Source organism: Perissodus microlepis, chromosome 4, assembly GCF_051167445.1.
Source record: "Perissodus microlepis isolate ML-2025 ecotype Zambia chromosome 4, ASM5116744v1, whole genome shotgun sequence".
NCBI lineage: Eukaryota > Metazoa > Chordata > Actinopteri > Cichliformes > Cichlidae > Perissodus > Perissodus microlepis.
Genome location: NC_140464.1, coordinates 23,874,514 through 23,888,843, shown reverse-complemented (window position 1 = coordinate 23,888,843; position 14,330 = coordinate 23,874,514). Strand labels below are relative to the sequence as shown.

The 14,330-nt window shown below is 43.0% G+C and overlaps 2 protein-coding genes across 6 annotated transcripts in view; both read left to right on the top strand.

The window, feature by feature from the left end:
- LOC146388995 (myosin-10) overlaps positions 1 to 14,330 on the top strand; it is a 76,844-nt gene that overhangs the window by 54,789 nt on the left and 7,725 nt on the right. For all 5 annotated transcript variants that reach the window (XM_084926611.1, XM_084926610.1, XM_084926613.1 and 2 more), the window contains 20 exons: positions 39 to 232; positions 596 to 717; positions 1,478 to 1,547; positions 1,708 to 1,868; positions 1,954 to 2,062; positions 2,176 to 2,307; positions 2,402 to 2,608; positions 2,763 to 2,900; positions 2,995 to 3,118; positions 3,231 to 3,402; positions 4,437 to 4,649; positions 4,724 to 4,868; positions 4,963 to 5,169; positions 5,726 to 5,830; positions 6,117 to 6,269; positions 6,351 to 6,599; positions 6,701 to 6,913; positions 7,019 to 7,231; positions 7,312 to 7,473; positions 7,556 to 7,684. In XM_084926611.1, coding sequence (XP_084782737.1) covers positions 39 to 232; positions 596 to 717; positions 1,478 to 1,547; positions 1,708 to 1,868; positions 1,954 to 2,062; positions 2,176 to 2,307; positions 2,402 to 2,608; positions 2,763 to 2,900; positions 2,995 to 3,118; positions 3,231 to 3,402; positions 4,437 to 4,649; positions 4,724 to 4,868; positions 4,963 to 5,169; positions 5,726 to 5,830; positions 6,117 to 6,269; positions 6,351 to 6,599; positions 6,701 to 6,913; positions 7,019 to 7,231; positions 7,312 to 7,473; positions 7,556 to 7,684 — 3,218 coding nt within the window. The remainder of the gene's footprint in view (positions 1 to 38; positions 233 to 595; positions 718 to 1,477; positions 1,548 to 1,707; positions 1,869 to 1,953; positions 2,063 to 2,175; positions 2,308 to 2,401; positions 2,609 to 2,762; positions 2,901 to 2,994; positions 3,119 to 3,230; positions 3,403 to 4,436; positions 4,650 to 4,723; positions 4,869 to 4,962; positions 5,170 to 5,725; positions 5,831 to 6,116; positions 6,270 to 6,350; positions 6,600 to 6,700; positions 6,914 to 7,018; positions 7,232 to 7,311; positions 7,474 to 7,555; positions 7,685 to 14,330) is intronic.
- On the top strand, positions 7,953 to 13,423 carry LOC146388996 (uncharacterized). Its single transcript, XM_084926617.1, has one exon. It carries the CDS (start codon positions 11,916 to 11,918, stop codon positions 13,227 to 13,229), a length of 1,314 nt encoding a protein of 437 aa, XP_084782743.1. The 5' UTR covers positions 7,953 to 11,915; the 3' UTR covers positions 13,230 to 13,423.

Here is a 14,330-nt window from a genome sequence, read left to right as displayed (position 1 = left end):
TTATCTGTAATCCTCTTTAACTAATTTTTCTTTACCAGTTGACCGGATAGTGGGACTGGACCAGGTTGCGGGCATGAATGAGACAGCGTTTGGTGCTGCCTACAAGACCAAGAAGGGCATGTTTCGCACCGTGGGGCAGCTGTACAAGGAGCAACTGTCTAAGCTCATGGCCACACTGAGGAACACCAACCCCAACTTTGTCCGCTGCATCATCCCCAACCATGAAAAAAGGGTGAGTCTTAAAATCTAAAATCTAACCATCAGCAAAATGTCCTGCTTCAGCGTAGATTCCGAGTTCGTCACTACAAACAAATGTGCAAATTCTGTGGGAATTTTAAACGCCTTCACTTATTTATGCTTGCACTGAGATGGGAAACATTTGCACTGATCGTCGTGAGTACAGGCAAGAAGCACTGATGCCTTTGGCTGAGAGGATGACACGTGCACTGACTGCAGTGTCATGGAAACAGATCTCATTAAACCCTTTTTTTTTTTTTTTTTAAAGGGCTATTTATACAGAAGCTTTACATAATGTTTTTCATGGTCTCATGTTTTTTTGTTGATCTCATTATTTTTCCTCTTCCTGCTTTGCCAGGCTGGTAAACTGGACCCCCACCTGGTTCTGGACCAGCTGAGGTGTAACGGTGTGCTTGAGGGGATCCGTATCTGCAGACAGGGCTTCCCCAACCGCATCGTCTTCCAGGAGTTTAGACAAAGGTCATTTTTAATCTATGTCTCAGTTTGTCACCTTAATGTTTTCCAACTAAGGTTTGGAATAAGCTAAATGTATTTATTACTTTGGAAAAAAAAACGTGTAAGGCTCTTTTAGGAATTAAACTTGTCATATGTGAATCCATCCATCCATGCATTTTCTTAAACACTAATCCAGTTCTAGGTTTTGGGGGTGCTGGAGTCTATCCCAGCTGTCACTGGGTCAGAGGTGGGGTACACGCTGAACTGGTTGCCATTCTGTCACAGGGCTAATACAGAGAGACAGACAGCTATAAAAAAGTGTGATTTACATGTTAAAATACACACTCACTGGACATTTTATTAGGTACAGCTTGTTAGTAATGAGCGGGAGCACCTTTTGTCTTCAGAACAGCCTTAATTCTTCATCAAGGTGCTGGAAACATCTGTATTGACGTGATAGTATCGCACAGCTGCAGATTTGTCGGCTGCACATCCATGACATGCATCTTCAGTTCCACCACATCCAAAAGATGCTCTACTGGACTGAGATCTGGTGACTGTGGAGGCCTCTGCTCAAATAAGTCACGTTATTCTTGGGCTGATTAAATATTTGTATTAACGAGAAGTTGAACAGATGTAACTAAAAAAAGGGATTCATGTGTGCAGCTTCTACCTGACGGGAAACAAAGGACTCGGTCCTGTCTTTCATTCTGTTTTATATAATATTAGCAAGGACATTTTGTCACTCAGTGATGGTGCTTGTTTCTTTCTGCTTTTTAACAAGGTATGAGATCCTCACTCCTAACGCCATTCCCAAGGGCTTCATGGATGGCAAGCAGGCCTGTGAGAGAATGGTAAGGACCCGTCCAAACTCCGGTGATTTATCTTTACATGGAGGAGTCTAAGAAGTAAAGGTCACCTTGTTATTAAAATGATTATAAATAAATTATGAATAGACAACAGTATTATTTCCGTTTCAACCACATCTTCACCTCATCTCCCTCTAAATGATAGATTCAAGCCCTAGAGCTGGATGGCAACCTTTTCCGAATTGGCCAGAGTAAGATCTTCTTCAGGGCCGGAGTCCTCGCCCACTTAGAGGAAGAGAGGGACCTGAAAATCACGGACATCATCATTTACTTCCAGGCTGTTTGTCGAGGATATCTGGCACGCAAGTAAGTATAAACAGAGTTGTTTCTATATATTTGATCACACAAATCTCACTGTTGTCTCTCTTTTCTTCTTCTCTGTTTGCTTCAGGGCCTTCGCTAAGAAACAACAGCAGCTCAGTGCGTTAAAGGTTCTCCAGAGAAACTGTGCTGCTTACTTAAAGCTGCGTCACTGGCAGTGGTGGAGACTCTTCACTAAGGTGTGTAACTGTCATTTCTCGGTGCTGATAATTATTAAGAGTTTGTAGTAGTCAGTGTTGCGCAAAAGCAGAGTCCCTCTGGTTTTGCTGCTACTGTTCATTTGTACCCACAGGTGAAGCCCCTGCTGCAGGTGACCAGGCAGGAAGAAGAGTTGCAAGCTAAGGATGAAGAGCTGGTCAAAGTGAAGGAGAAGCAGATGAAGGTGGAGGGAGAGCTGGTGGAGATGGAGAGAAAACATCAGCAGGTTGGTTACAACTACAGCAATAACATCAAATGTTCGCTTTAATGTTGAACTCTCTGAGGTGCACAATTGACACAGTAACATTATCGATGTGTAGCTAATGGAAGAGAAGAACATCTTAGCCGAGCAGCTGCAAGCGGAGACAGAGCTGTTCGCAGAGGCCGAGGAGATGAGAGCTCGTCTTGCTTCCAAAAAACAAGAGCTGGAGGAGATCCTCCACGACCTGGAGTCCAGGCTGGAGGAAGAAGAAGAGCGGAGCCAAGAGCTGCAGAACGAGAAGAAAAAGATGCAGTCCCATATCCAGGTATCAGGGCATTAATGCTAGGAGAAATAGATTCTTTGTCTCTCAATTACTTATGTAACAGCAGGGAATGTTAAAAAAACAAGTATATTTTAAAATATAACTGACTTACTCAGTGTAAAATATGTTTGCTCATTATGTTTGTTGCTGTGCGTAGGACCTGGAAGAACAGTTGGATGAGGAGGAGGCTGCCAGGCAGAAGCTGCAGCTGGAGAAAGTGACGGCTGAAGCTAAAATGAAGAAATACGAAGAGGACATTTTGCTGCTGGAGGACCAGAACTCCAAGTTCCTCAAGGTGAGAGGAAGATGCCTCTAAAAGGGTGGACGCATTCATGTTTGAGTTGGGAAGTTAGCTGTGCATTAAGGGGTCTGTCTCTTTTCATGTTTAGGAAAAGAAGCTGCTTGAGGACAGAATCAATGAGGTGACCTCGATGCTAGCTGAAGAGGAAGAGAAGGCCAAGAACCTGGGCAAGGTCAAAAACAAGCAGGAAATGATGATGGTCGACCTGGAGGGTAAACAAGTGAACCATAGCATCCGTAGAATAGCAAACTATCGCTTCTACAGCACAGTTGTTAAAAGAATTGTCTTATATTAAACCGATGTTTTATTGTGTTTTATAATCAGAGAGGCTGAAAAAAGAGGAGAAGACCCGACAGGAGCTAGAGAAGGCTAAGAGGAAGCTGGATGGGGAGACGTCCGACTTTCAGGATCAGATATCAGAGCTTCAGTCCCAGATAGAAGAACTTAAAATGCAGCTGAGCAAGAAAGACGACGAGCAGCAGATGATGCAGGCGAGGTAGGAGATGGTAGCCCAACTACGGAGGAGAATGAGTCCTGATCAGTTCAACAGACTGAGCTAAATATGGGCTTCAGAGTCATAGAAATTCTAAAGTGATTAGAGCAGGAGTGAGATAAGTGTTGCATAGCATTACGAAGCAGTCAGCGCACTGGAAACATTCACACTAGCCATTTTATATGGAGCATTTTATTAGACTCCCAACACTGCAGACCGGTGTACAACAGTGCTCGTATTGTTAGAGTTCACTTTTTGTTGTTCTGCTTGGTGACCCGGCGCCGGCTGATATTTACTACGTGACTCTCACAGCACTGGAATGTGTTTGGAGTGTGCGATTGTTATTTGTGAGGTATTATTGGTCATTTATAAGTGTGAGATCATACTACATTCATACATTTCTTTTAATTAGAATCAACAGTGATCCTGCCTCTGCTGCCACCCACTGGACCAGTGGTTTCATTACATGCACGGCATTTTTGGAGAAGCAAATCTGAATAAGCACTGGCACTTATTGAGTTCGTGGCTCAAGAGTTGGGAGTTCGCCTTGTAATCGGAAGGTTGCTGGTTCGAGCCCCGGCTTGGACAGTCTCGGTCGTTGTGTCCTTGGGCAAGACACTTCACCCGTTGCCTACTGGTGGTGGTCAGAGGGCCCGGTGGCGCCAGTGTTCGGCAGCCTCGCCTCTGTCAGCGCACCCCAGGGTGGCTGTGGCTACAATGTAGCTTACCATCACCAGTGCGTGAATGTGTGTGTGAATGGGTGGATGACTGGATGTGTAAAGTGCTTTGGGGTCCTTAGGGACTAGTAAAGTGCTATACAAATACAGACCATTTACCATTTACTTTTATTCAAGTCTAAACCGTCTTACATTCAACCAATGGTTTTTCTGTTTTATAATTAGACGGGCTGAAGGAAGAAGAGAGGAAATGACTGAAAAAGTTTCTAGTGCTTATTTTTAGTGGAACATTGAGGTTGTCCTATATCTCCAGAGGCATTGTGTTTTTTTATTATAGCCACTTTTATACTTTGATTTCAGGAGCGAGGAAGAAGTCAGCCATAAGAACAATGCTCTGAAGCAGATTCGGGAGCTGCAGGCGCAGCTGTCTGAGCTGCAGGAGGACCTCGAGTCCGAAAAACAGGCCAGGAACAAGGCTGAGAAACTCAAGAGGGACTTGAGTGAAGAGCTTGAGGCCTTGAAGACTGAACTGGAGGACACCCTCGACACAACTGCAGCCCAGCAGGAGCTTAGGTACTGTATGCTACATTTCTCATCCATATTTTAAAGAGTGGTGCATTTAGGAGAGCTTGTTATGTTCTCTGTAGGACCAAGCGTGAACAGGAGGTTGCAGAGCTGAAGAAAGCCATTGAGGAGGAGACTAAAAACCACGAGGCTCAGATCCAGGAGATGCGACAGAGGCATGCCACAGCCCTAGAAGAGCTGTCCGAACAGCTCGAACAGGCAAAGAGGGTAACTGACCTTTTTCCAATCAGCAGATTCACAAGTTACTATAGGTGCTACTCTGTCATTTATACTACTAATGTTTATTATGGATTATACGTAGTTCAAGGCTAACCTGGAAAAGACCAAACAGAGCCAAGAGACTGCCAACAAGGAGTTGGCCAGCGAGGTCAAGAGCCTGCAGCAGGCAAAGCAAGAGTCCGAACACAAGAGGAAGAAGCTGGAGGCTCAGCTGCAAGAATTCATGGCCAGGGTCACTGAAGGAGAGAGGGCTAAGGGAGAACTGGCTGAGCGCTCACACAAACTGCAGGTGAGGTGGTGTTGGTGGTGGTGAAACTGGTTTAAGGTACCAGAGCAGAGGAAAAACACATTTTTATTAAATGTGCTAGCTTATCAAAAATATCTGGATTCTTCTAGAAGTAAAATCCTCTTGTTCGTGTACACAAGCTTAAAGTAAATGAACTGGTTCTTCTATAGTGCTTTCTATCTGTCATTCACACTCCGAAGGATACTTTGGCATATAGACTCGAGTAGCCAGGGATCGAACCACCAACCTTTTTTAAACTTTTTCATTGTAGTGTAACTTCATTTTTTTTCACTGTTCAGTTGTATTTCTTTGTGTGACTCTTTATGTTTTCTCTTGACGATAAGTCGACGTTGTAAGAATTCTTTTGTAGCTGTTTAGTCTTTACTTTGGACAACAGCTGCTTCATTTAATGAGTTTATAGTACATACTGACTGCTAAAGGACAGATTCTTGAAAAACTGTAAATATAAGCTCGCAGAGATTTTGTTTCACCACTTGTCATTTTTGTATTCAAATCTGTTGGACCAAAGCAGATAATCTGGTTTAAAATCTTCACACAGACTGAGCTGGACAATGTGTCTACCATGCTGGAAGATGCAGAGAGGAAGGGGATCAAGTTGGCCAAAGATGTCGCTGGGCTAGAGAGTCAACTGCAAGACACACAGGTAGCGTAAAGTTAACTGTGATATTAAAGGGAACCTCCTATGCTCATTTCCAGCTCAGTATTTCTATTCTTATTCTAGTCTATTTCTATTCTTATTCAAGTACAAAATGTTTCTTTGTCTTACACTGGGCCTTGGTGCACCCCCTTATAACTTTTCCAGTGCCCATTTCCAGTCTCCATTACTGGAGAGTGTATATACACGCTGTAATGGGTCCTCCTTTAGCCTCAAAATCATTTAAGTGAAACTGTTCGTTTAAAATAACTGTATCCATATTCATTGTTATTAGGAGCTACTCCAGGAGGAGACCCGCCAGAAACTAAACCTCAGCAGTCGAATCCGCCAGCTGGAAGAGGAGAAAAACACTCTGCAGGAGCAGCAGGAGGAGGATGAGGAGGCACGCAAGAATCTGGAGAAACAGATGTTTACCTTACAGGCTCAGGTAGGACATGATTTCTGCTGTAGGAACCAAAGTTTAAGTAATGTGACTGTCCTTTAAATAAGTTTCTTTTCTGTGGTGCAGCTGTCAGAGAGCAAGAAGAAGCTTGAAGACGATGTTGGAACAATTGAAGGTCTGGAGGAGACGAAGAAGAAGCTGCAGAAGGACCTGGAACTGGCCAACCAGCGTCTGGAGGAGAAGACGATCGCTTTTGAAAAAATGGAGAAGACCAAGACTCGTCTGCAGCAGGAGCTAGATGATCTAACTGTGGACTTGGACCACCAGAGACAGATCGTCTCCAACCTGGAGAAGAAACAGAAGAAGTTTGACCAGGTGAGAACATGTCAGTGGATGCATTTCAGGTCAAGTTTGTTGTACATACAATTTTTTGTTTTAAGCTAAGAGTATAGAGAACAACTCTGTTCTCTTGATAGATGCTGGCTGAGGAGAAGAGCATCTCGGCTCGTTATGCTGAGGAGCGTGACCGTGCTGAAGCTGAGGCCAGAGAGAAGGAGACCAAAGCTTTGTCCATGGCCAGAGCCTTGGACGAGGCACTGGAAGCCAAAGAGGAGCTAGAGAGGACTAACAAGCAGCTCCGCGCTGAAATGGAGGATCTGATGAGCTCGAAGGACGACGTGGGCAAGAATGTGAGCGGCACAGTGTTTTAGAAGGGGACCTTTTTAAGTTTGAATCCAAGTGTTTCTTCTTTTTTTTTCATTCACTCTTTTTCATATCTCACACACACATATCAGGTCCATGAGCTGGAGAAGTCGAAGCGCACGCTGGAGCAGCAGCTGGAGGAGATGAAGACTCAGCTGGAGGAGCTGGAGGACGAGCTGCAGGCCACAGAGGACGCCAAGCTGCGCCTGGAGGTCAACATGCAGGCCATGAAGGCCCAGTATGAGAGAGACCTGCAGGGCCGGGACGACCAGAACGATGAGAAGAAGAGAGCACTGGTCAAGCAGGTGCAAATTAAATCTAATTATGTTGCATTGGTTCGTTCCCCATAATTTCCACACTGATGACTTGTGATGTCTCCTTCCAGGTGCGAGAGATGGAGGCGGAGTTGGAGGATGAGAGGAAGCAGAGAGCTTTGGCTGTGGCTGCTAGAAAGAAGCTGGAGATGGACCTGAAGGATATAGAGGGTCACATAGAAGGAGCCAACAAGGCTCGAGACGAAGCCATCAAACAGCTGCGCAAGTTACAGGTGCAGATTTTATTCACGTGTTTGCATCAGCCGAATTTTTTTACTTTATTCTCCAGTCATGCCTTGTTGTTGCTTCCTTCAGGCCCAAATGAAAGACTACCAGAGGGAGCTGGAAGACACTCGAGCTTCCAGAGACGATATTTTTGCCCTATCCAAGGAAAACGAGAAGAAGCTCAAGAGCCTGGAGGCAGAGATTGTACAGCTACACGAGGTCAGGACAGTCTGAAGCTCAGACGTTTCGTGATGTTTGTTGCTATGCAGGGTGTCAGTAATTCACAGTTAACAGCAGTTTATACATTCAAGAGTCCCTCTTAATGTTCGATGAAGTGCTGATCAATGTTCCCTCTAAGCTGCGCACGTGCGCAATTGCGCACTGCTGGCACGGTCTCTGCGCACAGAAAATCTTTGTTGCGCACAAAAAAAATCTAACCTGAATTGAAATTAAAATTAAAATTTCAACAATTTTGTTTTGCAGTGTTAGTCAGTAAGTGACTGGCTGCTCCCGTATGGGATTAGAACGATGCCACCTTATCCCATAGTCCAGCCAAGAATGCGATTCACATTCGTATATACGCAGCTAATCAATGTCGCTGACAGGCTATGACAGCGTCCTTATGTGCCGACAACGGTGTTTTAGCTAGCAAAGCGGTGTAGCTGATGTGGCGTGAAACCACGTTAATGACAACGTGTACAACCATTGGAGATGTGAGCAGGACAGACGGAACGACTAACAGAAAAAGTGTGGACTTTATACCAGTTTTTAAATTGTGTTGATTGGCCACGTAAAACCAGAGTTATGATAAAAATATCTGCAATGTTTGGTTTTCTTCCTGAATACTATCGTTGTTTATATTTACTGCGGGAAGAAACGTTCTATAAGAAAAAACGCTCGAAAGCAATCTCTGCCTGTGAGCAAAAACAAAACCAAATTAAAGCTGCAAGCAGCGTTATGAGGGCCCTCGCACCCCCGGCGCGTCGAGCTACGGCCAACACCTAAAACCAGCATGTCCGATCTGATGTCGCATTGATGGATTTCATGCATTTAATCACCAGCTAACATTTCTTCTTATTCAACAAGGATTATAGTCGTCCCACCAGGTGGCGCTCTAACCATTATCTACTAATGGCATAACAAACATATCCGAGTTCGAGTCTCATCATGCCTGCGACCTTTGGGAGAGATTGGACATGGTGTTTTTGAGTGACAGCATATTACTGCTTTTTGGCGAGTGATTGAAACTCTACGTGCCGCCATGACCACCCCGTTTCCCTGAACGTAAAAAGCTTCGCAATTTAACATCACAAAGGTCTTTAGATTCCACACAGAGGAAATCGCGTCAATCTGATGAAATCCCTTGGAGGAGTTCGTCAAAGTACGGTGCCTGAAAAGAGGGGAAAATGTCGCCAAAATTGCACATTAATTTTAAAATGGCTGACTTCCTGTTGGATTTGGGATATTGCTCCAAGAGACTTTTTTGTACATCTTGACATCTTCTATAAGCTTACCAGGTTTCAGACTCATACATAAAACACAGAACAGGGGCTGATGTTATGAAATTTTGTAGGGGGCGCTGTGGAGCCATTTTAAGCTATTCAGTGAAAATGATCACATAACAAGAAAGCCCTCATTACGTTGGAGGTGTGCGCCAAATTTCAAGACTTTTTAAACTTTCCAAGCCCCTCAAAAGCCACTTCATTTTTCATGGTGAACCGCGTTACCACCAGGGTGCGCCGTTCAGTTTAAAGTCACAATTTTCTCACTGAAGCATCATGAGGGACTGATGGTGATATTCACCGCTTTTCAGGTGGCCACGATGAACCTGTGAAAATCAGTACAACAAAGTGAAAGACATGACATTTCCTGTTTCCACTAGGTGGCGCTGTGCGTATTCCTGACAATGGGCACATCAATCTGTTCAGGGCGGCTCTGACATCATGCCTGAAAAGTCTGGTTCTGATCAGACTGGATTTCATTGAGTTATACTAATTTGTTTCTTCATGGCGAGACATCAATATTCGCCATGCACCCTTTCGCGAAAAGTCACAGTTTTCACTGTACCACAAGACCAACTCCTTAAGGCTTTCCTGGAGAAATTTGAGGCTGCAGATGTCACCCATCACTATACTGTACCCCAAAGTGTAAAACATGACATTTCCTGTTCCCACTAGGTGGCGCTGTCCCTGATGTCAAATATGGTAGTTGAAATATGTTCAGGGGTGGAGCCTTATCATATGTGTGCTCTTTGGTCCAGATCGGACAATGTATGAGGGAATGAGAGGCAATAAGATTTTCATGGCGAGTCATCGAAATTCACCGTGGCGCCACGGCCTCACCGTATCACGAAAACTCAAAAGCTCCGCAATTTAACATGGCCCAGGTGTGTAGTTGACACTGACCAAATATGAAGCTTATACGACCAAATCCCAAGGAGGAGTTCGAAAAAGTTCGAGGCATGGAAATGGCAAAATTAGAGCCAAAATGTCACCTTCACCTCCAAATGGCGGACTTCCTGTTGGGTTTGCGTCAATGGGCCCACAGACTTTTTTGTTCGTCTTGGCATGATACACATGTGTGCCAGATTTCATACATGTAGGTCAAACGATGTGGTCGTAGGGCTGCATTTAACAAGGCATAGGTGGCGCTCTAGAGCCATTTCCCAGTGCTCATATGTAAAACCATTAAAATACACAATTTTTCACCAGACCTGGCATGTGTGCAAAATTTCATGAGTTTCTGAGCATGTTTAGGCCCTCAAAAAGGCCCTTGTTTTGCCTGAATAATAAGAAGAAGAAGAAGAAACTGAGCAGATACAATAGGGCCTTCGCACTCTCAGTGCTCGGGCCCTAATAAACATTTCAAACTATTTACAGAACAATCAGCTGTTCTGCATCAAATCTGATGCCACACAAATTATTTGTGCCACTCCAAAAAATAATTTCTGTCCACTATGAGATAAAGAAGAACAACAGCCTGATCCCTGCCTGACAACAGGAGATGTATCACTGCTGTAACAGCTGTAACATTCAGCAGTCGCCTCATTGTTCTGACACACACAACAAAACTATTGACTACACTACACACTAACTACACAAGATTTGTACTAAACGTCGCAAATCTCTCACATCTCAAAACACCGCCGTCACTCCTAAAACTTCCCCCTCCCTAAACCACTAAATGCCATGTTGCCATATCATTTTTTGATTGGTCGACATGGTACATTTTTCGACCAATAGGAAAGGCTGGGGTTTTTGGTTTTCTTTTTGCTCACAGGCGGAGAGAGCTTTCCAGCGTTTTCCTTATAAAACGACATTTTTACAGTTTCTTCCCGCAATAAATATAAAAACCAAACATTGCATATATTCTTTTTATCATAACTCTGGTTTTACGTGGCCTATCAACACAATTTAAAAACTGGTATAAAGTCCACACTTTTCCCGTTAATTCTTCCGTCTGTCCTGCTCACATCTCCAATGGTTGTACACGTTGTCATTAACGTGGCTTCACTCCACATCAGCCTCTTTGCTCGCTAAAACACCGGTGTCGGCACATAAGGACGCTGTCATAGCCTGTCAGCAACGTTGATTAGCTGCGTATATACGAATGTGAATCGCATTCTTGGCTGGACTATGGGATAAGGTGACATCGTTCTGATCCCATACAGGAGCAGCCAGTCACTTATTGACTAACACTGCAAAACAGAATTGTTAATGTATTTACTTTAATTTCAATTCAGGTTAGATTTTTTTTGTGCGCAACACAGATTTTTTGTGCGCAGAGATCGTGCCAGCAGTGCGCAATTGCGCACGCGCGCAGCTTAGAGGGAGCATTGCTCACCAGTGATAGCTTCATTTTGACACCAAGACTGTTTACACAGAGTTTGTAATTGCAGAGAAATACATTTATTTTGGTCATTTCCTTTTCGAGCAGGAAGGTCACCCTTCTTGTTATACCCTTTAGATGAATACAGAGTTTTTAATCAAATACATATTCTTTAAATAATGTTCCCTTTTATAAAAAGTAGGATAATTAAAAAAAACAAAACATTTATTATAGCTCTGTCACGTAGAAAAAAACTGTCTTTTTTCTGTGGTCTGTTATATAACATTAGGGGTGTTCGTGGCAATTAACTTTTTAATCGACTAAGCGGGTCAAGTAAGAAACACTTAAATATTAAGTTAAATTTGAAAACTGTTTAAATTTGAAAACTGTTTAAAAAAAAATATCTCCCCATTCCACATTCCAAAATGTCATGTGACAATCTGATTGGCTTAGGAGTGATGATGTCACAAGGATCTTTGATCCTTTGAAGTTTTTCCTTAAGTAGGGGTGAGAAACAGAAATTTTTAGTTCGTTTCTTCGCAGCCTTTGTGTTAGCAGCTTTCAAACGTTCACTACAGAAAAATTTGGAAACCTCTCAGAGTCATTGGATACAAACGCCAACATGTATCCAAGATTACGGCAACCGAGACAAAAAGATTTCGCCGCCTCTCCTTCCACGCGTGGCCGGCCAATTTCTCCAAATGGCCTCTTCTCCATCCAAAAGGCATTACAGGAGAGTAGAAATGAAAACAACCATCTCCAGAACAAAATTCGACAAATTGAAGAAGAAAAACTTCACCTGGAGAAGAAGTGCTTACAAATGGAAGCACAAAACAAACACCTGGAAGAAACACTACAGCGCCAGCCTGACATCAACATTATTAATGAGGGCTGGGGGATCAAGTTTGCTCAAGCCAGAGAGCAGATTGTATTCCTCATCAAAGAAAATAAGCAAAAGAGCGCTGAAGTTAAAGAAATGTCCGAGCAGCTTCAAGGCAGGAAAGCGACGATTGATAAGCTAGAGTGGGATCTGCAATACATGGACCAAAACAATCGCCTGCTCCAAAGAAAGCTTGATGAAGCTGAAGAAAAAAATCAAGAAGTCCTCCAACAGAAGGAACAACAGGACACAAAGCAAAAAGACCTGCAGCGCGAACTCCAAGGCATGCAGGAAAAGTACAGAATGGTGAAGGTAAGGTTGGATCAAACACTGCGCCAAAATGAAGACCTCCTTCAAGAGAAAGAGCAAAAGCAAGAAAGGCTGGCAGAAGAAAAGTGCATCATCAAGGACTTTGAGAGTAAAAATCAAAAGTTGCAAGAATTCTGTAATGAACTGAAGGTCAAAACAAGTGAGCTGGAGGGAGAAAAGGAAACACTGGAACAACGATGCTCACACATGCAGAAAAGGATCGATCAAATGGCGAAAAACAACTCAGAGCTCATTAAGGGGATATTGTTGGAATTCAACAACTTGAAGCGGGAAAACACAGCAATGCAGGCCCAAAAGCAAAAGCAAGATAAAACACATGAAGACCTGCAGTGTACGCTCCGCGATATCCAGAAAAGAAATGAGCAGCTAGAAGGCCTGCACAAAGAAGATCAAGTGAGAAATGCAGACCTGCAGGAGGCAAAGCTGACACAGGAGGCAACATCCAAAGACCTCAAAGAAAAGCTTGAAGAAACACAAGCAACATTAGAACAGGTGGAACAAACATGCAAGAAACTTGAGAGGCAAAACACCGAAACCATCGATGAGTTGAGAACCCTCATCCTGGACAAAAAGGCGCTCGTGGAAAAGTCCATGAAAAAGAAGAAAAGATTCTTCAGCTTTTTCCGGAAGAGGGACAATACTGCTTCTTCAACTGATGTAGCCTCGTCTTGCTCCACCTCTGTTCACCCCCCCAACCAGTCCCGGCAGTTGACTGCCCCCTCCTGAGCCTGGTTCTGCCGGAGGTTTCTGCCCGTTTAAAGGCAGTTTTTCCTCCCCACTGTCGCCTAGTGCTTGCTCAGAGGGGATTGTTGGGGTTTTCGCTCCTCTACCTTGTTTCTTTATTTACTTGTTAACTTTTTGTTCTTAACTCATTTAACCTTGTTTCGTTATTTACTTGTTAACTTTTTGTTCTTAACTTATTTAACCTTGTTTTGTTATTTACTTGTTAACTTTTTGTTCTTAACTCATTTAACCTTGTTTTGTTATTTACTTGTTAACTTTTTGTTCTTAACTCATTTAACCTTGTTTCGTTATTTACTTGTTAACTTTTTGTTCTTAACTCATTTAACCTTGTTTTGTTATTTACTTGTTAACTTTTTGTTCTTAACTCATTTAACCTTGTTTTGTTATTTACTTGCTTGTTTAACTTTTTTTTCAACTTATCTAACAAAATAAAACAGTTGAATTTATCCTTTGAGTATTGTTCATCTAATCTTTACAGAGTTTTTCCAAAACACTTTCAAACATTCAGATCTGTCTTTCATTTTCTTCTTGAAACCTCATGAACGGTGAACTAAAAACTCTGGAACATGGTTTGAAACACTGAAATTGTTTCAGCTGAAACTGGCAAAGTCATACGTGCGTGTGTGAGTGTCACAGGTGATATGGTGTCACTAGTCCGGTCATCATGTTCAGGCTCATTCACTCCAGAATCATTTAGGCCAAATCTTTAAAACGGTGTCATTGCACACACATTTCAATCACACAAATGCAGGATTAATTATTTGCAGTATTTTATCTGATTTATTATGAGAATGTCATGCCTGATCATTTGTACCCACAACATCAAAAATGGGGGCAAAAGGGAGGAGATCACGTTTAATCGATTATAACACGAGGTCAGAAATATAAGTGCTGACATGAGTAGTGTCCAGTGTTGGGTAAGTTACTTTAAATTAGTAATTTAGTTACATTACTAGTTACTTCTATCAAAAGTAACTCAGTTACTTCAAGTTACTCGTTACTTTCAGAGTAACTAGTTACTAGGGAAAGTAACTTTGGTTTTACTCAGAATTCTCTTGTTAATGTGTTGCTTCCGTAACTGGA